Source organism: Macaca nemestrina, chromosome 8 (genome assembly GCF_043159975.1).
Source record: "Macaca nemestrina isolate mMacNem1 chromosome 8, mMacNem.hap1, whole genome shotgun sequence".
In the NCBI taxonomy this organism is placed as follows: Eukaryota; Metazoa; Chordata; class Mammalia; order Primates; family Cercopithecidae; genus Macaca; species Macaca nemestrina.
The window spans coordinates 21527306-21553118 of NC_092132.1; the positions used below are offsets into that span (position 1 = coordinate 21527306).

The 25813-nt window shown below is 36.3% G+C and overlaps 1 protein-coding gene across 3 annotated transcripts in view; it reads right to left on the bottom strand.

Moving 5' to 3' along the window:
* Nucleotides 1-25813, bottom strand: part of LOC105468486 (family with sequence similarity 91 member A1) — a 48253-nt gene that overhangs the window by 21451 nt on the left and 989 nt on the right. Inside the window, exons 2-16 of one of the 3 annotated variants that reach the window (XM_071067850.1) lie at nucleotides 25141-25258; nucleotides 21096-21180; nucleotides 19959-20110; nucleotides 17934-17991; nucleotides 17180-17247; nucleotides 16495-16608; nucleotides 15217-15307; nucleotides 14747-14809; nucleotides 9104-9210; nucleotides 8556-8594; nucleotides 7942-8054; nucleotides 6765-6880; nucleotides 6004-6116; nucleotides 5627-5713; nucleotides 3625-3757 (exon numbers count right to left, since the gene is read on the bottom strand). In XM_071067850.1, coding sequence (XP_070923951.1) covers nucleotides 3625-3757; nucleotides 5627-5713; nucleotides 6004-6116; nucleotides 6765-6880; nucleotides 7942-8054; nucleotides 8556-8594; nucleotides 9104-9210; nucleotides 14747-14809; nucleotides 15217-15307; nucleotides 16495-16608; nucleotides 17180-17247; nucleotides 17934-17991; nucleotides 19959-20042 — 1186 coding nt within the window. In that variant the 5' untranslated portion in view covers nucleotides 20043-20110; nucleotides 21096-21180; nucleotides 25141-25258. Of the gene's footprint in view, nucleotides 1-3624; nucleotides 3758-5626; nucleotides 5714-6003; nucleotides 6117-6764; nucleotides 6881-7941; nucleotides 8055-8555; nucleotides 8595-9103; nucleotides 9211-14746; nucleotides 14810-15216; nucleotides 15308-16494; nucleotides 16609-17179; nucleotides 17248-17933; nucleotides 17992-19958; nucleotides 20111-21095; nucleotides 21181-22254; nucleotides 22380-25140; nucleotides 25259-25813 lie in introns of those variants that run through there. The other 2 variants (XM_071067851.1, XM_011718686.3) reach the window with 2 other exon arrangements.

Here is a 25813-nt window from a genome sequence, read left to right on the forward strand (position 1 = left end):
AGTTGTGAGGGAAAAAAAATAGTTGACGATACAGTGGAAAAATCAGACAATCCATTAACTGGGTGATCAAAATTAACATCACCAATGAAGGGTAGATGGAAAGCACTGGGTGTGAGGAAGGGGGATGACAGGGTGAGGTACTGGATAGCAGATCACAGAATGTTTAACCATAAGGTCAGCATATTTTCTGGGAGGGGTCCTAAAGCAAGGGATACACCTTGCTCAGGCTGAGGGTGAGACAAACTTCACGGAGCTAGAAGGACAGAAGCTTAAACAAGCTTTGGCTAACAAGCATTTTGTTCTGACTGATAATTCAGAACAGGCAGTTCGGCCCACTGCTTATGAGGCAAAGCAAGGGAATGTGGAGGATCTGTTTCTGACCTTGTCACAAGTGAACAGAAAGGAGCGGGGAATTCACCTTTGAATCTCATCTAAGTCATATGGGGAAAAAGTGTGTCCTTGCACTAAGCCCCTTCCCAAAACACAGAAGGGTGAGGGGATGTCTTAACCTTCAGGCAAAATTCAACATTATCAATGTCAAGTATAGATAATATATACTAAAACAGGGAAAGTAAGAAGTCCAAAGATTTCATGGTGGTTAGAACACATTTCTTATAGCTTTACAACTGTGATTGCTTTCCTACAAAACGTGGTTTAATTCCTAAACATTTCCACAGTACTAGGCTGCCAAATTATAAACAGTGGTTTTTATGTCTGACTTATACTAATCACAGTTAAACAATGTCTTTTTAAAGACAAAGATACCTGGGGGGAAAATCATGCTTATAAAATGAGAAAAAAATAGACCAAACATCACTTTTATGTACAAGCAGTGTCCCATGCTATTTGAAATCAAAGGATTAAGGACTCTTAGGACTAAGAAACTAGTTCCACGTATAAGAGAGTTTGCTTGTATAATATCACAACGCTTTTGTTTTATAATGGATAACAAGTACTACATGATATATTCAAAGTATAAATTATTAGTAACATAAAAATAAAATTATTTTACTCAAACAAGGTGCTTAAAACACCAACACTAGAGGATTTCTTTTTTTTCTTCTGAGACGGAGTCTCATTCTGTTGCCCAGGCTGGAGTGCAGTGGCGCCATCTCAGCTCACTGCAACCTCAGCCTCCCAGGTTCAAGCAATTCTCCCGCCTCAGCCTCCCGAATAGCTGGGATTACAGGTGCCTGCCACCACACTTGGCTAATTTTTATATCTTTAGTAAAGAGGGGTTTCACCATGTTGGTCAGTCTAGTCTCAAACTCCTAACCTCAAGTGATCTGCCCACCTCGAGCTCCCAAAGTGCTGGTATTACAGGCATGAACCACCACGCCCGGCAGAGAATTTCTTTTCTAAAAAAAGAGTAAGGTTCAGTTACCAAGCCCAGTACCTGCAGAAAGCAACATTTCTCAACAGGGCAAGCATGAAGCCTTAATGCCCTAAGATAACCTCTATATCGAACGAATGACCTTTCTCATGCATTGAGAATGGTACTAATGTACACCATCATGAGAAAAACTGAGAAACAGTCATGCCAATCGGTTTCCATGTTCTGCAATTCAGATGAGGAGCTCAGCTAAGAAGTGCTAGTAGCAAAAATGAAATTTCATAAATAATTGCAGGTTTGGTCTTAAGGGGAGGCATTCATCAAATTTAACTTTGGAGACCCAGAAATTATTCTAAGCAATTAAATCTCCAACTAGTGTCAGGAACAGTCTAACACTAAACCCACCTTAAAGGTTAGGATTGCACGGGACTATTTTCATAGAGAATAGGTTTAGATTTACCATTTAACTTACTTCATGGTACACTGACTATTCATGGGGAAAAAGTTTAGCCCAGATTACCAAGCAACAAATGTTTATGAGTAAATCAATACAAAGCTTAGCGTTCAAGAGAAGGTAATACAAGGGACAGGGCAATGGAAAAAAATTCAACAGACATGGATTCAAGTCTTCCATTCCTGGCTCTTCCATTTACTAATAATATGGGCTTTGATGACTAAAAACAAGCAGAAGATTTAGCTAATATAAACTCCAATTTCTTTATCTATAATAGGAGTTACACTTCACGGCTCACCAGTACTCTCTAACATTCTCAGATTCCGGGATAGGCAGGAAAGGACAATGTATTTCAAGACAGCTTTAACAGAATATTTCAAATCATCTAACGCATTACCTCCATAAAGCACTAAAAAGTCCCAGAAATTCCAGGAGTTTTATATCCAAAGACATCTTCAAGACTGTGCCACTCACCACTGCTTCATCACATGATTTAGTATTTATTAACACAAAAATGGTTATCCACCAACAAATGCCTACCCGTAAGTGCTTCAGACTCTTGGCATTTGGTGATTTAATATTCTCAGTTTAAACTATTTATGAATGATCTCAAAAACAGCCCCAGTATGCAACAATTTGTAATTCTTCAGATAAGGCATATTAAGGCTGCAGAAGTGTATCACTTGATACTAAGTGAGTCTAGCCTCACTCAAGTAAACTACCCAGCATGTGCTTCTCCTTCAGCAGTGCTCTGAACCTAAACCAAAAGAAAATAGACTTTGCAACAAAAATACCACTTTTATGCCATTCACTCTAATAATCATATAAGAGATATAAGACATTATTCAAAAGTAGTAAATCAAAAACTATGTGACGGCTTGTGAAGTAACAGCTGAATCCTCCCTCAATATTAAAAACTGAGCTGAAAAGAAAGCCGGATGCTAGTGAGAGAATAAATGAAAATGGAGATGATTAAGAAACTGATGTTCTTGGCTAGAAAAATAGCCTTTAGGTAAATGAAACTAAGCAAAATTAAATGTTACAGTGGTATTGAGGACCCATGAAGCCCCAAGACACAACAACTCTTGTGAACTCCTAAGAACTTGGGCCAAGTGCTCATGCGGTGGTGCCCAAGCCTAGCTGAGCACTGGAATCATCTTTCAAAAACACAAATTCCTGGGGGCCACGCCACATCTCAAAACCAACTGAATCCAAATCCCCATCTGGGTGGAAATTCTGACACCATCAATTCAAGTAAAGCTTGGGAACCCCCAACTATCACAAAACCGAGAGTGCCCAGTAAGGCAACAGCTCCATTAAAGTTCATCAACACCTTAAAATTGCCACTACTTCTTTTACTCTTTAAAAAGAATTATCTATTTCCTTTTTAAAAGTAAAATCTTTTGGTAAGTATTGTAGTAGCATTTGAGCAGAAGGCTCCTCTTTATTCTTTTCATTATGATGGAATCTTTCATTCTTGAAATTTTATGCTTCCTACATTAACTAAATGTGTGCCCTTGTTCACCCCTCAGAGCTGATGCCTGTTCTAAATTCCATCCAGCTACTTACATAAATTAACATTCTAACACTTTTGTAGGTATTGAACAGATTTAAATACTACAAATGTTAGTGGCACATGAGAAGAGAAAAACTAAAATAAGGTTAAGAAATAGTTAACACGCAAGAAATTCACAAAACAGGTTTCTAGTTTTAAATTCAATATGTTATCTATACAAGATATGTAAGTGATGATTATATAAGTGAGCATGATCTGTTTAATTTCTTAGAAAAAGGTTTCATATGATCATGTCTTCAAAATTAAATATATTTATCATACCATAATTGGGTTGGTCTGGCTGTGCAGTTTGCGCAACTAGGTCTTTGTTATGACGCAGAAACAGTATTGTGTTTCTCAGAGTAAGTGCATGATCAAAATATCTCTGTGCTTCTCCTTCACCAGTGCTCTGAACCTAAACCAAGAGAAAACAGATTCTGCAACAAAAATACCACTTTTATGCCATTCACTCTAATAATCATATAATAGAGATATAAGACATTATTCAAAAGTAGTATATCAAAAATTTGCCCAGGCAATACTGAAACAAGTTATTAACCTCAGTTTTGGTTGAGTTCCCAATTTTACTGCATCTATGAAGATAGAAATTACTTCAATTAAGACTAACAATTTTAGCAATTGAATAATGCTAAGTTATAGCATTATATGTTACATGTTCCATGTAGGATTCAAATAGAGGGCTTGAACAACTCTAAAACCCATATTCTACTCCATCTAGGAAAGTACCCCAATCCAAGGTCACCAGTTTTACCTATAATTCTCATCACTGTGTTCACAATTCTGCATTACCAGTTACTAGGGACACTGCAGTCTGTGATTCAACAAAGCTGTTCACCATTGCTGAACACACAGCTTAAATTCACTCAACAAAGATTTACTTAGTGCCTCCTATGGACGATGACCTCCCTAGGAGATAAGGATAGAGTAATGGACAAAACCCCTGCCTTCGCTGGCCTTATAGTTCAATGCATGCTTTTCTGAGTAAGTCACCTTTTAATATGTAGAGACACATATATCCCAGAAACAACACAGAAAATGGAATGATAGGTCTACCAATGGGAAAATAAATAAATTAGATTTGCATAAATTTAAAAAAATCAATCTTAATCAAGATCAGACTACTTAAAAAATAGCCAAGAATCCACTTTAAAAACTAAGCCTCAGACTGAAAGGCTTTCTCAAGAATGACTTTGTGATGAAAAAGAACATAGATTTATGAGTGAGTATAAGAGCAGAAGTGATCTTACGATTTGCTACATTTGATAAAAGACTAGCTGAGGTGAAAAAAAGATAAAAATCAGGAAACCAGGACTTGAAATGTGCAGTAACACAGTAAGAAATTTATTAGTAAAAGATAATATACAATAAGAAATGGGATTAACAAATAAAGATGCATGAAGAAATAAATGGCAGTATAAAGGTAAAAGTAAAAGAGACCAATTAATAGGAAAGGATTATCTCACACATATTTCTACACTTATAAAAGTAAAAATCCTACAGAGGAGGAGCAGTGAAAAATGTTACTGTGTTTTTTTTTTTGTAAGATATAAAGGAGTTACAGAATCATCACAAATTCTCTAAACAGCACATTTAATATACAAAGTTCATCACTAAAGCACAAAAGGCACCAAAATTATTAGTCAAGGAACAGATTAGGCACACAAACTATCTGAATACAAAGAGGACAGAATAAAATATCCAAAGAATGAAAAACACCAATAAAGGGCAATCAGATTTATTTAGAGCTAAGGAAAACTAGGGCTGTACTCACGGGGAAAAAGGTGGTTAAGAGCAAATATGGCTGAAGTCTTCAAGATGCTAAAAGGGATAGTGAGAGCGGACATAAATATGATACCCAGGGACATTGTTCCAGATTCAAGGTAAATGGAACAAAAACTTCAAATCAAACTGCTTAAGAGGTGATCTTAGAGAGTCATACCAGAAAAAAAATTGTAAAGTTATTTTAGAAAAAATTCAACTTAAAAAATTACAGACTAAAATTTCCATACCCCATTTCTTCATTATATCAAATTATGTTAAGAATTAGATGAGGTAGACATATCACTTTAAAAATCACAAAATCAATTCACCCACTCAGTATGTTTAAGTCTAAATGACTGTCAGAGTACCAAGTTGGGGAATGAGGTAGGAACGAGCAAGAATACACCAAAAGCCCATTCAAATCAATAGACTGCATAACTGGCATTCTGTCAAGCAAGATTCCAAATGCTCTAACATCCCCTAACATGCAACCTAGATTTACCTTTTCTAGTTCTATGAGAAAGCTGTCCAGAGACTCATCTGAGAGTTTGCCTACTTCAAACATTGTGACTGCATGACTTTTCAAGTTCTGAAAAAAAGAAACAAAATATTAAAGCTTTACCTCTCCATTTTTATGCTAATCATAATATCTAATATTTATATTATCCTTTCAAATATATTTAAACTTAACGATCAGTGGGGTGAGGGGCTAATTCTTCCAATTACAAAAGGACCCTCCCGAAAGTTATCATACTCCTCTAAGTCAGTTGTGCTTCAGGAATAAATGTAGTACTTTAAAAAAGATATAAAAGCATTAAATTATTTTATATCTAATATTTACTTTAAACACCTTCATATTTAAACAAGAATTGGGCTTACTGGTGAAAGATTTCCCATCATTAAGAAGGCAGTAAGAGTGGAGTCAAACAGGAATGCGATGCGCTTCGTGTGTCCTGTAGACAGACTCAGGCTGCTTACACTGGCTGTGTCAGCTGAAAAACACCGTAATTTAAAATCAAGTAAATGGAAATTACTCTTTGCTTACCATTTGGAGTGAAAGTATTTAATTTCAGCTTTATTTCATAACCAGAAAGTACGTAATTTTAAAAAGGCACTAGCATAGTCATAGAAGGTTCCAGACATACCTATTTTGAAGTGCAAAGAATATTAAAAAGCATTTAACCCTAGGCCTTGTCCACTATGCTGTTTCCCTTTGGGCTTAGCCTCACTATTCCCTCGGGCTGAAATGGCTTTCCTTCCCTGACCAGCTGGCAGGCTCTTCTTCATTCTTAGCTCAAATAATATCTTCTCTGTGAAGGCTTCCCAAACCTCTCTAGCCAATTAAGGGTCTCTTCCTCTTTGCACCCTACAAGCATCATAATTGGTGCCCGTGTTGTTGTAATTTGTTTGGTCACACTCTCTTCTCTCTCCTTAGATTTAATGCTTAGAAGAAAGGTACCATATTCTTGTCAATTGTAGACACCCAGGACTTAGCACAGTGCCCAAAACACAGTGAAACACTCGAAGACTGCGTATTGAATAAAATCTAAAACAAAACTAGAAGACAACTATAAGAATACATGCCCAGACATGTGCCGTACCTACAGACAGGCTCTATGTTAAACTGAGTTACTGCTAACCTGGATCTTCTTGACTATTTGTATCAGTGTCAGTTGCCGATGAAGCTTCTTGTACAGGACTCCTACTTTCCCCTCCATCCCATGACAAGAGCATCTTCTGTGGATCTAAGGTACTCCTATTAATGGAGAATGCATTTGCTTTTTAAAAATCATATAAATGACCTTACATTAAAATATCTACTGAAGACTTAAATGATGAACAATCCATCAAAATCCAGTCTCATATTCAAGCCCAAAATTAAGACGCAGCCCAAAAATGCTCTGCCTACATACAACAAGTGTTCCTAACTAAGATCCACAGATAGGCTTCAAAAAATTCAAGAACCCTTCAAGATTTTATGTAAAATATGTATTTGTTTTTTTTCTGGGAAAAGGCTTCTTAGTTTTCATAAGATTCCAAAAAAGATCCATAACACACACAAGATCAAAAATCACTAATATATAGGGCTCACCTCAACTGACAGGTTGAATAAATAAAATTTCTGGGCCAGGCGCAGCGGCTCACACCTGTAATCCCAACACTTTGGGAGGTCAAGGCCGGTGGATCTGTCGGGGCCAGGAGTTTGAGACCAGCCTGGCCAACATGGTGAAACCCCACCTCTACCAGAAATACAAAAATCAGATGGGCATGGTGGTGCAAGCCTATAGTCCCAACTACTCAGGAGGCTGAGGCATGAATATCGCTTGAGGCCGGGCGCGGTGGCTCAAACCTGTAATCCCAGCACTTTGGGAGGCCGAGATGGGCGGATCACGAGGTCAGGAGATCGAGACCATCCTGGCTAACACGGTGAAACCCCGTCTCTACTAAAAAATACAAAAAACTAGCCGGGCGAGGTGGCAGGTACCTGTAGTCCCAGCTACTCGGGAGGCTGAGTCAGGACAATGGCGTAAACCCCGGAGGTGGAGCTTGCAGTAAGCTGAGATCCGGCCACTGCACTCCAGCCTGGGCACAGAGGGAGACTCCGTCTCAAAAAAAAAAAAAAAAAAAAAAAAAAAATCGCATGAAACAGGAAGGTGCAAGTTGCAGTAAGCCAAGATCGTGCCATCGCACTCCAGCCTGGGTGACAAGAGCGAGACTTTCAATAAATAAATAAACAAATAAACAAATTTCTGTATGTAAAATTAAATGTCTTTTCAAAAGGAAACTCTAATATCTCATACTGAATAAATAAGTTACTTTAATCTGTTTACGGATGGAACATTCTTCCATGATGAATGAAGTTGATCCAAATTTATTACTTGTCCCTTCTTATGGGCAAAGCCCAATCGGCAATACATTGAAACAGCATTCTGAAAGGAATACAAAGGAAACTAATTAGCATTTAAAATAAACTAGACATCAGAATATTTGTAGAGAAAAAAATAGTGTAATAGACTAATAGTGATTCTCAAACATTTTCAGCCCGTAACTAGAAACTATTTTCAGTAGACCTGCTCCTCCCTTAAGGTCTTCCTAAATGTATAGGAGGAAATGTTTCCACCTCTCTGGCCTTGCCCTCCCTACATCTACCCCTAATGAAGCAGGAGTTGTTGCTTTAATGGACCTCACTACAAGATACTGTTTGGGCTGCTGCTTGCATGAGTGCTCTCTTTTCAGTCCATGTGTTTGAATCCCAATTCAGGGCCCCTTATCCTGCTCTTTACAAGTGCCCCTTTACTGTGCACACTCTCTCAGACAGCTAACAACAATCTCAATGCCTTCGTTTCTCAGTAGCTTATCAAGATAAAAATCTACTAGCAAAATCCACTCAGTTATCACATCACAAATAAATCAGCACAAAAATAACATACCTTAACCAGGGATAAATCAATCTCAAGGACATTTGCAAGCTGGAAGATAAAATTAAAATTTATTTTTACATTATTAGAATCAACAGCACATTACACAGTTGTAATAGACTAATATAATCATAATTAGCAAAATTTTAAAATTATGAATAATTAGAAGACCTGAATAAATTTTGAATTCAGAACTTTCTTCTTTCCCTATCTCTAAGATCCTTATAGTACAAATCCAGGCAGTGACCATAACAATTTAAGATTCCTTACTCTTTAATTTTGTCTCATTTAAAATAAAATTCCTGGATAGATCAATATAGTCTACAATACTTAAGTATAAAAAGTCATATAGAAAGTTAACCAAATTATAAATTATTAACTTAAATGTTAACATACATTTATAAGAATTAACGTAAGAATAATGACATTTAAGTGTAATAATGGTATAATCTCCCCACCTGGAGATTTTAAAAACATATTACCATATTAAATAATTTTACTTGCTTTACACAAACTTACAATCTTGAGATTATATTTTCATGAGATGTCGTCAAACTTACCTCTGCAACATTTGTGTGCTCATCTATTGAAACAAAGATCTTATAGAGTAGAGTTTCAAAATAATCACCTTGCACTCGATTCATTACAAAACCTTCAAGAGGTGGAACTAAAACAGAAGAGATTTTTCTCAGTGATACAATTTTATAAAACAAGAAAGTATAATTTACATATCTAATTAAAAAAAGAAACCTCTAACTTAAGGACTGAATGCAGCTTTTGATTTATTTATCCACTCCACAGCAGTTTTCTGAAACTCTACAACAATACCTACACAGAGAAGACTCTGAAGGTAGACACAAAATCCACAGAGTTCATTTAATTCACCACGAAACTCTCAGAGTTACTGAGACAGGTAACTCAGAAACGCTGGATGACATGGACTTGGTAGAAGGGCAAGGGAACAGGGGCTGCTTCAGAAAGGGGGAGCCTGCAAAGGGTTTCTAATACATTGTTTTTGATGCCTCATAGGCAGCAGGGGTGAGTGGACCAAAGCTGAAAAGCAAATGACTGCAAGAAAGAGTTGCTATGCTATACGAAAACCAGGTGGATGCAAAGTATTGGCTCTGTCTGCCCATCATCCCTCCTCCATCCTAAAAAGGGAAATTCATCTGCATGACCGTCACGTTTACCAGGAGTCACTGGGCTAACTTGTTCTTTGGGGCTTTCTATTCTGGTATCCTCCCCAGTGGGCCTCAGTGGGAACAGGGTCAAGATCCCCTCGAGCACAGTGGGCAGCCCAACCATCACTCTCCACTCGAATGTTCATTCATACTCACTTCTATCTCTTTGGTCCAAATGTTCTAATCTGATTTACCAAAGTGCTCTGCCCAGCCAATAAAAAACAAGCTCTATGCTTTCCTTTGCCATTCTCCCCTGTGCATACATTTACCCTGAAAATATCCTAAAAGGAGGAATGTCTTGGCCATAGTAGCATTTGGGTATCCTTATGTCCCCTGGCCCTAATATCATCTAATTGTACCCGAAAACTTAAATTATTCCTAACAGTGAAAAATAAGACAAAATTCAAATGGTCAAAATTAAGACACTGAAAAACTACAATGTGCATACATTGGAGGATAGGTTATTCACTTTACAGATCTGGCTCACGTCATTTTCTAATTTAGCACTACCTATATTTCTAGTCATCTAGGTACTTTTAATGATCAATGGTTTCTTTTTAGAAATATTTTAGAAATCCCATATTTGACAATATTAATTATTTCCCTACACTATCAGCTATGTAAATAATAATAGCATTTATTGAATGCTTACTAAGTGCTAGGCTATTACCAAGTACTTTATATATACATTTTCATTTAATCCTCCTAACTCCATGAGTTATACGGTAGTATAATTACCCCTATTTCTAAATGTATTTATTCATTCATTCACTTGCTTATTTATTTATTTGTTGAGACAGGGTCTCACTCTGTCGCCCAGGCTGGAGTGCAGTGGGGGGATCGTGGCTTACAACAGCTTCAATCTCCCAGGCTCAAGCAATCCTCTTGCCCCAATCCCCCAAGTAGCTGGCACTACAGTCACAAGCCAGCATGCATGACTAATTATTTTTATTTTTATTTTTGTAGAGAAGGAGTCCCTTTATATTGCCCAGGCTGGTCTCCAACTCCGGGGCTCAAGTGATCCCATGCCTTGGCTTCCCAAAGTACTGGGATTACAGGTGTGAGTCACTGTGCTTGGCCAGTTACCCCATTTGGAGAGATAAAGAAACCAAGGCACTATGCGATTAGAAATTTTCCTAGGTCAAAATTTATATCTAAGCAAAAAGAGTAAGGTGACTCTACATGAAGAAATCTGAAATAGTCTCTAATTCATATTAAATTTCTTTTAAAAGTCTAGAGTACACCATCTGTGTAAAAATACAACCACACACAAAAAAGAATATATACATATATGATACTTCTAGAAGGAAACAGAAGACACTTAACAGTGGCTGCTGAAAGAGAATTGGGTGGCTAAGCACAGAAGTGGAAGGCAGACTTTTTAATACCCCTGTGTAAATTTAGAATTTTGTATCATAATTATTGCCTACTGAAAAATATATTAATAAATTTTTCTTTAATTATAAAAAAATGGTTTGAAGGTTCCTAAAAAAACTAAAAATAGGACTATCGTATGACCCAGTAATCCCGCTTCTGAGTATATATCCAAAGGAACTGAAATCAGTGTCTCAAAGGGATATGTGCATTTCCACATTCACTGCAGCATAAGTCACAACAGCCAAGACATGGAAACAACCTAAGTGTCCATCGACAGACAAATAGATTAAAATGTGGTATATATACACAATGGAATACTATTCAGCCATAAAAAAAGAGAAATCCTGTCATTTGCAATGACATGAATAATACTGGAGGAAATTATGCTAAGTGAAATAAGCCAGGCACAGAAAGGCAAATACTGCATGACCTCCCTTATATGTGGAACCTAATAAAGCTGAACTCACAGAAGCAGAGTAGGAAGATGACTACCAGAGGCTGGGGGAGTAGAGAAGGAGGGAATGGGGAGTTATTGATAAAAGGGTACAGTTTCAGACAGAGGAATGGGCAGCTGTTAAGCATATTAAGTTTCAGACAGATGGAATCAGTTTTGAGATTTATTGCACACCACAGTGACTACAGTCAATAAAAATGTATTAAGTATTTCAGAATAAATTTCAGTTGTCTCACCATTAAAAAAATGACAGGTGAGGTGATGAATATGTCAATTAGTTTGATTTAATCATGTCACATTATACACATACATCAAAACATCACATTGTACCCCATAAATGCACACAACTATAACATATATAATATAAATAATATATATATGTATATATACACACACACACATACACACACACACATATATAAATGTCTTGGAATAGCCAAGAAAGTTACTAAAAAAAGACTTACAAGGAAAGTTTAGCCATAACTAATATTAAAGTTACTCTGAGTTACAATAATCAAAACAATATTGTAGGCTGGGCACAGTGGCTCACACCTGTTAATCCCAGCACTTTGGGAGGCCAAGGTGGGCAGATCACCTGAGGTGAGGAGTTCGAGACCAACCTAGCCAACATGGAGAAACCCTGTTTCCACAAAAAATACAAAAATTAGCCGGGCGCAGTGGCAGGCACCTGTAGTCCCAGCTACTCGGGAGGGTGAGGCTGGAGAATCGCTTGAACCCGGGAGGCGGAGGTTGCAGTGAGCCGAGATCGCACCACTGCACTCCAGCTTGGGCGACAAAGCAGGACACAGTCTCAGAGGAAAAAACAAACAAACAAAAAACAATATTGTATCAGCAGAAGAAAAAGGGGTACCAAAATTAGATCCAATATACAGTGGAATTTAGTATACAACAAAAGTTATGCCTCCATTCAGCAGTAATGAGTTATCGAAAAAACAGTGCTAGCATTTGTCCAAATGCTATTGGTTATTCAAAGAGAAGAAAAATAAGTTGAACCCTTACTCCACATCAAATACGAAAATAAGTTCCAAACAAACTACAAATTTAAATATATACAACGAAAGTTCTCAAGATTTTCAGACTATTTCTATATTCTACGGGTATTCCATTCAAACATAACAGAAATCAGGAAGCTATAAAAGACACACAAAATACAGTTAGAAAATCTGATGAATAATGGAATAAATTTATTTAATAAAAGAGCCTTTCATGATTACTCCCTTAAAAGTATTTCTAACCTCCATTTATATTTGTATCACCAACCATAGTGCTTGTTTCTTTTGTCGTTGAAACGTATCTGAAATGCCTCTTTTGAAATCACCTTGAGGTATTATTTGTACTGAATTTGATGCCTTCCACATTGTCAAACTGCTTTTATGTGTTTATTCTAATGTGCGGAACAGCCAAAGAGGTAACATGGTGACAAGGGTAAGTTTAGCAATTAGCATCCCATGGGTCTGTGTGTACCACCAAATGCCAGCAGCTACTAAGTGAAGTATGGTAGAACACATCAACGTAATGGGGCACCATCCATCTGGCCTTCTCTGACTGCTTTCTTCAAATGAATTTAGTTTAGCCATAAGTAATATTAAAAGTTACTCTAATGTGAGTCAGTGTTCAAACTGACAGTCAAACTGGACTTAAACGAACTAGTCAAAGACTAATCTTTTTATTAAAAGGTGGATCTCAAATGAATCAACGTCAGCTTATCTGATCAGAGTAGGCACTAGAGTAATACTTACATATTTTCCAACTGTGACAGGAAACCACGACCACCTCTGTCTTCAGAAATCATTTCCTTGTCAAAATCTTTCTCATTTTAAAACTAGTATTTTGTTATAGCATCAACTATAGAAACCAAAATTAGTATTTCCTTTACTTTTTAAGGAGTCTTTCCAAGCTTAAAATAGGATGCAGGCCGGGCATGGTGGGTCACACCTGTAATCCCAGCACTTTGGGAGGCCGAGGTGGGCAGATCGCTGGAGGTCACGAGTTCAAGACTGGCCTGGCCAAAATGGTGAAACCCTGTCTCTATGGGTTTTACCTGTAGAGTAAATTAGCCAGGTGCGGTGGTGGGTGCCTATAATCCCAGCTACTCAGGAGACTGAGGCAGGAGAATCGCTTGAACCCAGGAGGCAGAGGTTGCAGTGAGCCAAAATCATGCCACTGCACTCCAGCCTGGGTAACAGAGTTATACTCCGTCTCAAAAAAAAAAAAAAAAAAAGAAAAAAAGAAAAAGAAAAAAGAATTCACATATGCACAAGGTTTAAAATGTGTTATTAAAGAATCACAAACATATGCCAACCCAAAGGTCTGGACATGCTACAGCATGATATCTTGTCAAGATTCAACACTGATATAAAGAAGTATTTCTGCAATAAACCCTATCACCACTACTTTGTTAATATTAGGGTCATTCTCTGAAATTTTTTTGACACTTTATATTTGATTACACAAATATTCAACATCTAAGTATGATAAAACACAAGAACAATAGTTAAAAGATATGCCACAAGACATACTTGTAACATCTAACCAGTAAGTGCTTCTATAAATTGGTAAGAAATATAACCTATAGAAAAAAAAGCACCACTCTGTGTTCAAGGATATTGAACATATCAGTATTGTAGTGGCAAAAAACTGGAAATAATCTAAATTACCAGAAATACAAAATGGTTTAATAAACTGATACATCCATAAAGTGTATGACAAATATACAAGGCTCTTAATATTGGTTTAACTCGGAGAAGCAGGTAAAGGAAGAAGGGAAAAGGAAATAGACAAAAAGACTACAGTAACATGAAAAAATAATGCACTAGTACGTTAACGGAAAGTGAGAACATACAATTCTATGAGATTACCGAACACATGTAAAAACAGCTACACAATGAACAAGGATTAAAAGGTAACACAAATTTATAAAAATATTGATTTGATTTGGGATTGTTAGAAATTTACCTTGGGTTTCTATTACTTTAGTACAGTGTGTACACCAAATACAAAAATGAGAATAAGGAATTTAAGTAAAACCATCGTACTGTGTTAAAATGTAATAAAGAAGAAATATTTTTCTTGAAATATCCTAACATCTAAGATCCTAGAATGGATGATATGCAGTGCTTAGTACCTGATATCCATTCAAAACACAGTGAAAAATATTAGCACAGACTTACCTGCTATACAACTGTCATCAGATATTGGTACATCCAGATAAATAAATCCTTTGTTATATAAACCTAAAGAAACAAAAGCACCTTGTTTTAGATGGAACACTACACAACAGTGATTTTTCTTTTAAAAAAACTGATTCCTGGCTTTCTGTAAAGATTCTAACAAATGAATGCTATGTGACGAAGGAAGAAGTAAAATAGAAGAGAAAAAGAATTAAGGTTTTTAAATCTCGGTTTCCTGCATATGCTTAGAAGTACAAAATTTTTCTTACCATTCAGTTGCATAAATTTCTAGTGTATGTGACTAATTATAGCCACACTGGAAAACAAAAGACTAAGGTCACATTTCAAACAATAACATGCCTTAGAAAATAGCACTATTTGTACCTACTTGATAAGTAATTGCTAGTAATTATTGATGGTTTAAAACAAGTTTTTATGTTGACAAAAGACCATTTCTACTAACCACTTACTATGTACTACATTGTAATCTAGTGATCCAGAGAGTTGAGGGCCTGAATCGATGATCTTATCAATAGCGCATTTCTCAGGCAAAGTGCATATCTAAGAAAAGCAAAATATTTTTAATTAAGTTCTGTCCAAATTAACTAATTTACAAGTCTCCTGAAATTTATTTATGTTGAAACCAGTGATTACATGTTATTAGCTCAATGAACTACATATTTATCACTCTATAATTCAAACAAAAAACTATGCACATAGCCATCAATTAAGGTGCCAAAATATGCAACATACCAACAGAATGTAGAGAACAAACTTACTGTAAGTACCAACATTTGCTGGTGAGTAATATTTGTTCCTTGTCATTGAATTGGAATTAGATACATCTGCCAACTCAGAATCTCTCTAATCAGAAGTTTAGTTAAACTGCACATGAATATTGTCAGTAAAAGGAAAGTTCACTAGCTTATTTGAGAGCTCCATTAGGAGGTACTTTAGACTGAAGTAAAATTTCTAAGCCTTCCGCTCATTGGATTTAGTACGTACTCTGGAGAAAATTAAATGCAGACTAAAAAGAAGCCTACATACTCATTTACATTGCTTCAGCTACACATAAATACAACCTGGTCTCTAGGTGCCCTCATTACTCCACCCCTTTCCTCTAAATCAATATCCCTTCCAAGATGTGGTCTGACCACTGGGAATATCAACTCTCTTGATCTTGACACTATCGCCCCATAAAAGCACCTACTGCCTCAGTACAACAGTTCTTCACGGTGATTAAGAGTACAAGTTTCATGGCAAACTGCCAAAAAATCCTGGACCTTTACTACTGCTAAGATTTGAGGTGTTACTTAATTGTTCTGGGCTCACTTTCCTTATCTGTGAAATGGGGGTGCAAATAATACATATTAAGTAAGACAATATAAAAAGCACTTGCAATAGAGCCTGGCACATCTAGCATACAGCAGATGTTCAAAAGTGTTAGCCAATATTATTGTTAGTGGTAGCTGTGGCATCATATGTTACTTTACATGAAGTTTCTACCTAATTAACATCCCCAGATAACTGTACTTGAACCAAGTCAGGTCTCCCTCACCATTAGAAAGTATCTCTGAAACTCACCAATATTCTAGTCTACTAAGATCATTTTAAAATTTAAGTTTAAGTTTCATTTTCTTCAGGAAAACAAAATAATGTTACTTTTTTAAAAAGTATAAGCTATAATTAAAAATTGTAAAATAAACTAAAAACTAAAAATTCTATGTTTCACTTTTAAAGATTTCTACCTTGATGTCATCTTCTGTGATATATCCAGCCTGCACCACCCACCACGCCTCTATGGCAATTTCCACCGGCTTTATTGGTAGAAGATCACGGGCTGTTTTCCTTCTGAAGAATTTCTGCAATGGTACAAACACTTGAGAATTTGCAATCTAAAATTATCACTTTCTTCTTTCATCAATCATATCATAAGATTGTTTGTAACGGACTAAATAAGTATCTTCTTAAACCTTCATGTTTTAAAATCTTAATAATTCTAGATATTAACATATTGTATGAAGAAAGTCATTCTTAAATTGTTTCAAAATAAATTATTTCAAAACACTAATTGTTAAATCCAGATTTACTTCCAGAAACTCAAGTGAAACCCAAGCAGTAAAAACTGCATTTGAAAATGCGAACACTTATTTCACCCATTAAGTGAACTCTACAAGTAGAATGAGCAAATAAAAAGACTAAGAGAACAAAAATAATTTTTAAAAGTAAATGTTTTATGCATTAAACATTTTAAATAATCATTTAAGCTATAACCTAGAGAATACCGAGGAGTTCTTTTTGTATTGTTTCTGTGTTAAGTACATTTTATTTGGTCACAGACAAACAATTCATTATTTCTACCGCTTAAAAAAACTAATCAAACTGTGTGATGAGGCCAAAACAATGAAAAAGAAAGGGAAAGTACTAACTTACTTTTGATGATCTACATTGATTCATAAGATCAATATACTGGTTTCTTCCTATGCCAAGAAGCCTTAGACCTGAAAAAAAGTCTTTCCTTTAAAAACATTTAATATATCTTGAAATCTCAATACACTCACAAGTGATTGTAGGAAAAGCCTGAATTTATGTTCATCTTTCAATTACTAATCAAATATCAATATCAAATTAAAAGGAAGTCTTCAAACAAAACATAAAAGCTAAACTTTGGGAGAGATGAAATAAAGCTGACACTTCTAACAAATAAAAACATTTGTAAAAAGCAGAACTCCTGCCAATTTTAGGGAGTCAAAATGTAATTCTCAGCGAAAGCTTCTTAAACAACAGAATTATGACACATTCAAAATACACACTTTGCCAATGTAAGCATAATAAAACAGCAGCAAGTTACTAAAAACTGACCTGCAAAAATACTGTGTACAAGTTTTCCTCCCACATTTAATACACACACAGCCCAAGTATCAGAAAGAACTTCATTCTCTGGAAATATATAGATTAGTCCTATTTTTCTGATTCTACCCCTCTCAAATATTCCTCTCCTAGACATTTAGAGTAAATCTTATACATGCGTCTGGTATCATCTGATAAAATTCCCACTACTTATGTTGTTTACTGTTTTCATTTTTCACATATTTCAGGTTAAAAACACACATTACAATATTAACAGATGACAGGATGCACAGATACAACCTAAACATTACCTTCTTCAGCACAATTAAATACTTACAGTCAGCAGCAGTAAAATTGGGCAATGAATCATAACTTTTCTCACTGTTCATAATATCCTTTTAAAAAGAAAAAAATTTTTAATTTGAAATCTAAAATGTCCTTAAATAAAAATGTGTATGACTACAATATTATTACAGCCAATAACAATGATTATTACAGGAAGCAGTGAGATCATAGTTTGGCTACCTAGAGCATACATGCCACCCTGTGGCACTTCCCACACATGTTCCCAACCTGGTAATTAAAGGGCAGATTTTCAGGTCTGGGTTTCTTACGAGGCTCTCTACGAATCCCAGACAGCTGCCCCATAACTTCTGCCCTGTGGAAGCTATGTAAGTAATGCCTCTACTAGAGCTCAGGGTTCCAGCCTCTCCATATTTCATACCTGATCCTAGATCCACACCATGAGAGAGAAACAAATAATGTGCCACAGCTCCATCAACATGCACTACCAATGAAGACTGTAACCACTTAGTGGCCTTTGATCCTATAAGTCCCAATTCGTAGAAGACTTAAACTTCGTATCCAGCTTTTTCTACCCCAATCTGTTTCTCCAATAACAAACCCACTGCTTCCTGGGGGCACAAGGCCCATTTTCAACCCAGGAACTATACCCAATGATATAAGAACAGAAACCAGAATGCAGCAACCATGTGGATGTAACTGAAATGAAAGCTGGTAAATGAAACAAAAACTCCACCTATTTTAGCTCCCAAATGTGTGGACTACACTAGAAAAATACAGAGACAGCAGTAACTATTCTACTTCCTGATTAGCTGCCACCTTCATTGTGCTACCCTGGTTCTTCACTAAGGTACCTGCGCTATCGGGCCTCTCGCTTTCCTCTGGTATTTCCTTCAAAAGAGGAACAAGGGATGCATGGGACTGCAGAAGAAGCCCACAAAGGAGGGGCTTTTGTAGATAAGCGAAGGGATCGAACAGCAAAGGACACATCATAAGCGGGGCTAACCTCATGTTACCATAGGTTCCCAACTCCTTTAGTTCTAGGCTCCTCTCTGCTCTTCAAGTGGCTAGTGAGCCCCAAACAGGAGCACTCAAACATAAATAAAGAACAAATGAATACTAAATAAATACTGTCAATCTTTCATAAAGCTCACTTGAAAACAGTATACAACTAGTACTAAAGTTATCCAACACAAGCCTAAAAGCTGTCTTTGGAAAAAGGCTAAAAACTAAAAGTTAATAATTATAGAAAGAGATTAACAGCCAAGACTACTAACATATTTCTCTTTTCTGATACCTGTATTATATAATGTTGGATCTATGTCATCATTTATTTGTTAGACAGTTAGTGAATATGTAAATATATTAATTTTCTTTTTTTTTTTTTTTTTTTTTGAGACAGAGTCTTGCTCTGTCGCCCAGGATGGAGTGCAGTGGTGCTATCTCGGCTCACTGCAACCTCCATCTCCTAGGTTCAAGCGATTCTCCCACCTCAGCCTCCCAAGTAGCTGGGATTACAGGTGCACACCACCACGGCTGGCTAATTTTTGTACTTTTAGTAGAGATGAGGTTTCACCATGTTGGCCAGGTGGTCTTGATCTCCTGACCTTGTAATCCACCCACCTTGGCCTCCCAAAGTGCTGGGATTACAGGCTTGAGCCACTGCACCCGGCCTAAATACATATAATTTTCTCAGAGCCTAATGTTCAATTCTGTCACCCACATTTTCAACCTTAATCATGTTTTAAAAAGCAGTAAAATTTACAGATTCTGCTAATATAAATGACTGATCAGTGCCACAACAGCACAAAGGGTCAACAGCACCTTCAAGAACCAGAATAGAAATAGACACCTTCCCAATGTAAAAACATCAACAAGGATAAGTACTTGTACAGTGTGGCTCAAACAGTTAACTTGCCACCAACAGTCCTTTTTACACTTATAGTTCAGAAAGAGTGTCCACCGCAGATGACAGCTGAAGAGTCGATGAACACCTGAAAAAGTCCCAGACATGTAGTCCCATCCCATTCCCAATGGCTCACCCACACTATAAACTCACCTCCATAATCCCAGTATAATATGAAAATGGTGTTATCCTCAAGCCCTTCACCATAATATCCGATAGATGGTAAGGGTACAGCATGAGATGATCTCGGCTGTACTTTAGCAGTTCCTCATAGTATCTGCGTTCATCTTTCTTGACATGTTTAACTGCACAAAAGGGGGAAATTGTCCAGTTTTTTTTCAGGTTTCTTACAGTTATATATTAACTATAAATACTTTACAAACCAACAGTAATTTAAAAGAAAAGTATGTAAGTTACAAGAGAACAAACAAAACATTCTAAGTTGGAACAAAGAAACAATTATATCACATGAAATAGATTTTAGAGTATAGAAGTCAAATGTATAATAGGGCAGATTAATAGAGAATAATTCTTGCCAAACGAGAAAACAAGCAGGGAACTACCAGCATGCTCCCCCAAAAGGTACAAAACAGAGGTTTATTGAATTGTATTCTATTACTTTACAAAAGAGCCAAACTGAATGCTAGTTTTCAATGAAGTCAAATCTATTTTTTAAAATTATGTGCTATTTTTTTAGTTTTTAAATGTAAAAAGCCCTTTGACTTTCATGGAAAATGTTCAGGAAAAAAAGCAATGTCAGAAATATTATGCTTAAAATAAGAGTAACAAACAGGAGTGAAAGACTACCAGGGCAACAGAATAGACTAACCAAAATAATCTGATAAACAATTTTTTTTTAGAAAGAAGAAAAAAAAACCATGGAATGAACTATGTTTAAAATGTGTCCCAATTATTATGGAAAGAGTTTTTCACATTATTTGGAAATTTATGAAGACAACTCAAAGTCAAAAATTACTAAGAACTAGTATACTTTTTATTTTATGGCATATTTTCTTGCTTCAGGCAAAAAGAGGACATTTGAATTAGGATTATTTTATAGATAAAATGAGTCTTTAAACAGTACTCTAAAAATAATTTTTATCAGAATTAGAATGAAAAATCTACTTGCTAATACAAATTGTTGTTAGGTGGAATGCATCAGTGTAGAGTTTCTTAAAGTCCGTACATGGAATAATTTCAGTATTACAAAATGTGTATTGAAAAGATTGATTTACGAATGTGATAAAGCAATGGTCAGTTCCATCCCAATATAAACATGCCTCTACTTACCTAAGTTATTTCTATATCGTAACTGATTGCGGATACTGTACAGGACAACCTGCTTTTCATATTCTCTCTGTGAATTTCCAAGACTCTAGAAGAAATTTCAGAAAGATTTTAAACAACTTCCAAACTGAACAATAGTACTATTTTTCCCATAACACTTTAAAACCACGACCCCCAGTTTTATCCTGGCATCTCTAATTTCCAGAATTAAATAAAAAATATTTTCTTAAATATTATTATACTACCTTTCCTGCTACAGTATTCACAGCAAAAATTTAACGTATTTTCAGTCTGCCTTCAAGAGTTTACTAAAATTATCCTAAGTATTTAATGTCAAATAAAAACCAGTAGGTGAGTATAACTTCACTTTAGTTAACACAGAGCTAAGTTCTGCTTATAAAGATTTCCTTCCGGACTGCTATGTTAAGTGGACAGATAGATGGTTTCCTGCCCCTACATTTATTTAAATTTAAGAATGGCAACTAAGGACAGATATATCCCTCTTTGCTAATTGTTTGTAACTGAGGGTTATAATTATTAAAGATCAGGATTTCTGGAGAATTTACATTTAAATGTACATAAGATTGTTTCTTAAAAATGCAACGTCCTCTGGCCTCATTAGAAAGCATTCAGACAATTTTAGAATTCTGATCTATTTTTAATAAGCTAAAGTCTTTCTAGTTATGCACTTAGTGTTTTGTTGCAGTGTTCATGAAAGCAAACAAGTTTTCCTGATTATAGTTAACATTATTATTCACTGTGTATTATTTACCGTGTATATGTACTATTCATTGTGAGACCATAAACTTAATATATGACTGCTATCCCCCTTCTAATTTCTAGGTATGGTCTTTCCAACATGCTATAAAGTGAAATTAGACATCTTAGGAAAGTAATGACAGAAAGATCAGAGGATTTAGTTCATCATATTTCTTACTCATAGATAAGCCAAAACCAAAGAAAGGTCCCTACATCTTTCACTTAAGGCAATCTTCACAATAAGACAGATGAAATTCACATCTAAGTAAACTGACCCATAACTGGACCCATTTGTAGGTAATATTTTAAGAAAAATGGAACATGATGTGTCACATTTTAACTGTACAATTATGTGTGGTTGGCCCTTGGACAACATGGGTTTGAACTGCAAAGGTCCACTTACACTGGGATTTTCTTCCTCCTCTGCCACCCTGAACAGCAAGACCAATACTTCCTGTATTTCCTCCTCCTCAGCCTACTTGATGTGAAGACAAGGATGAAGACCTCCATGATGAGCCATCTCCTCTTAATGACTAGAAAATATTATGATTTTCATAACAGCCTTTTCTTTTCTCTAGCTTATTTTATTACAATAGAGCATATATTAACAATATATACAACATACAAAATATGTGTTCATCAACTGTGTTATGGCTGAGGCTTCCAGTCAACAGTATAGGCTATTAGTAGTTAAGTTTTGGGAAAGTCAAAAGGTATACATGGATTTTCAACTGCACAGGGGTGCAGCACCCCTAACCCCATGTTGTTCAAGGGTGAGCTTTCTTCCTGCATCTAGCTTAGTTTATCACAGGCTAAGCCAGAACTCACAGTAGAACCAGAATGTATGTGCTTATCTTATTTTCATCTGTCTTAACATTATAAGGGGTTAAGAGTAGATCTCATTGTAGAGAAACCACTCTACCATCCTCTTTGTAGCATCAATGCCAGGATCGTTGTACTGACAATATTTAGAGGATTCAAAATAGCACACTTTTAAAGGTTTTCTCTGTCTCTACTGCTAAATGAAAATCTCTTTCTCAGGGAGCACAAATACACATGCATACTCACACAAGCACACAATTTTGCTAAAATCTAACTGGAGGTTTTGCTCTTCTGTTTCAAAATAAGTCTCCTAATACACTACCTATCAAATTTGTAAGCTTTGGCTCTCAGCATTAAGCAATGACTGATCCTGAACGTATCAATTAATACACGAGTGAACACAAATTTCTAAAACCCACATTAAAAGTTGGCTTTATTCTTCACTAGCCAAGTATGTAATATAAATTGCTTTATTCTGAGATTCTTGGGCTCCCCTCCTACTCCTACCCCACATCTCCCCCCATTCAAATTTTAAAACACTGTTGCCACTAGAGAAGGTAACTTTTTAAAAGGAAGGAAAAAAAAAAAAGTCATCTTACCCCGAGACAACTCTAGCCCTGCAGAAATACTGACCAGGTCTGACAAATGAAGCTGGGCTGCATATAAAAGGAACTACATCAGATGAAACTGCGATGTAAGAATAAGACACTAGCTCTAAAGCGCCCATCACAGATTATGCTAAAAGCACAAAGATTTTCTGAAACCTGTGCTCCTACAGACTCCAATCCCAGCATATACATCCCCAAGTACACCCCCGAGCCCTATCAAAAAATTTTTTAAACTGACCCTTCTTGGATGATACAGAATCTTATCACAAGATTTCCCTTAAAATAAAAGGACTATTAATTATTTTGAATAAAGAATACAAGACATTGGTAAACTACAGAAAAATCCTGATATAATGGCCCCATCCACAATTTTTAATATATTTTTTAAAAGTCTATCATGACCCATACCACATTTTTTTAATGTCCTCTCATCCACATAAAAATGAATTAGCTTAAAATACATTTTTTAAAAATCTAAATCACCTGTCCCCAGCTTACAGCACTGGAAAATGAGTCATTTCCAAAGTAAACCCATCAAAACTTACTGGAAACGACATCAAAGTATCTAAAAATCTATAATGCCAAAAGACAAATTCTTTCCATACAAGGAATATTGCCCAAGTTTAAACTGACTGAGCTTTAGGTGCTCAGCCACAAATACTTACTAAAAGCCAAGTATGTGAGAGGTGCCCAAGGTACAAAAGCAAAGCCAGTATTGTAACCACAAAATGCACCACAGTGGGGTAAGCTCTATGATGGGTGAGGAATACAATGCAATGGTAAGATAGCCTAGGGGCAACCACCACAGATTTAGGTCAGGGAAACCTCCCAGGAGCAGTATCTGAGTGAGAATCAAAATAAGCTATTAATACAAGCAATATAAAGGAGACAGGCAGTAATAAGGTTGGGTTTGCATTTCAGAAGCCTCAACCCCAGAATAGCATGAAGAATGCAGGAGAAAGTCCTATTCGAAGAGCAAGAGACCAAAGAGAAGGCTGATAAAGTAATCTCAGATGGAGCTCAGCCTAGGGAAACAGTGATTAGGCTAGAGAAGGTCCTTGGAAGTAAACTTGTACAGACGGGTTTTGCAACATCTACAAACAGCCAATCTTATCCTAAGCTAAAATAGCCACTGTTTCAAGTGACCTTAAAAACAAAAACATACTTAATTTCACATTTAGACCTAATTTTAACTGTCTTGTGATTATTTTTAAATAGTCATGACTACGTTTTAGAAACTCTTTTGCCAATACTAATTAAAGTCAAATATTCATGTTGGATATAACCTCATCACTCACCTTTCTTCCAGTATGCTACATTTATTCTGATGAAAAGAGTACAGAAAAAACAGAAACAAAGAAAAGAAGAATTGTTTGTTCTTCTTGTGTCTTTGGATTTGCCACAAAACCCTAAAGTACAAGTGTCCTTTAAAGCCTTTATTCAAGATTAACAAAAGATATTTATTCCTTCAGGTTTAGAGCTTTGTTCTCCCAGTTAAAGATAAAAGCCACACGGGCAGCCATTGACACCCAAGAATTCAAGTTCTTTAAATTTATCTTTCTTGCTTTTTGCTATATTAAAGTGAAAGCATTTTCTTGGCCACATGATGCATGACTAGAACCTTAATATTCACTTCCTGGCACTAAACCCCCAAGGGAGGAAGGAAGGGAGCAAAGTAAACTAAACTATAATAATCCTTATACCAGCTTGGCACCGTGGCTCACGCCTGTAATCCCAGCACTTTGGAAGGCCGTGGCGGGCGGATCATGAGGTCAAGATATTTAGACCAGCCTGGCCAACATGGTGAAACCCCGTCTCCACTAAAAATACAAAAATTAGCTGGGCGTGGTGGCGCGCACCTGTAGTACCAGCTACTCAGGAGGCTGAGGCAGGAGAATCGCTTGAACCGGAGATGCAGAGTTTGCAGTGAGCGGAGACCACACCACTGCACTGCAGCCTGGGCAACAGAAGGAGACTCTGTCTCAAAAAAATAATAATAATAATAAATATAAATAAATAAATAATCTTTATATACCATCACCACCACCATTCCAAACTTCCCAAAAATGCCACTTCCGAGCGCCAACAGAAAACTGAATTTCACTCTCGACCACGTATAATGTGAAGGTCAATCTATGACCAGAGCAGCAGTGCCTTATCTGTAGCCCATATCACTACTTTTGTAAGACTTAAAACCATCTGCTATGTTACGTATTTATTCATTTATTTGTTTACGTCTATCTTTCTTTAGTAAAATGTAAGCTCCATGAAGGCAGTCTTTGTCTTGTTGACTGTTGCAAATTGCCTGCACCTAGACCAACACACAGCACCTAGTAGGTGCTCAATAAATATCTATTAAACAACTGAGTAAAATAGACGAAAAAAATCGAGCATTAACTTTCAAAAACCTCATGTTACTGTTGTTGAAACATCTCTGATAAACCAATCTTGTCTGGAGGATAAAGTCCAACAAAACAACGCACACGAGCCCCTTCAAAATCTGGCCCTGACCACTTTCCCAGGCTCATCTGC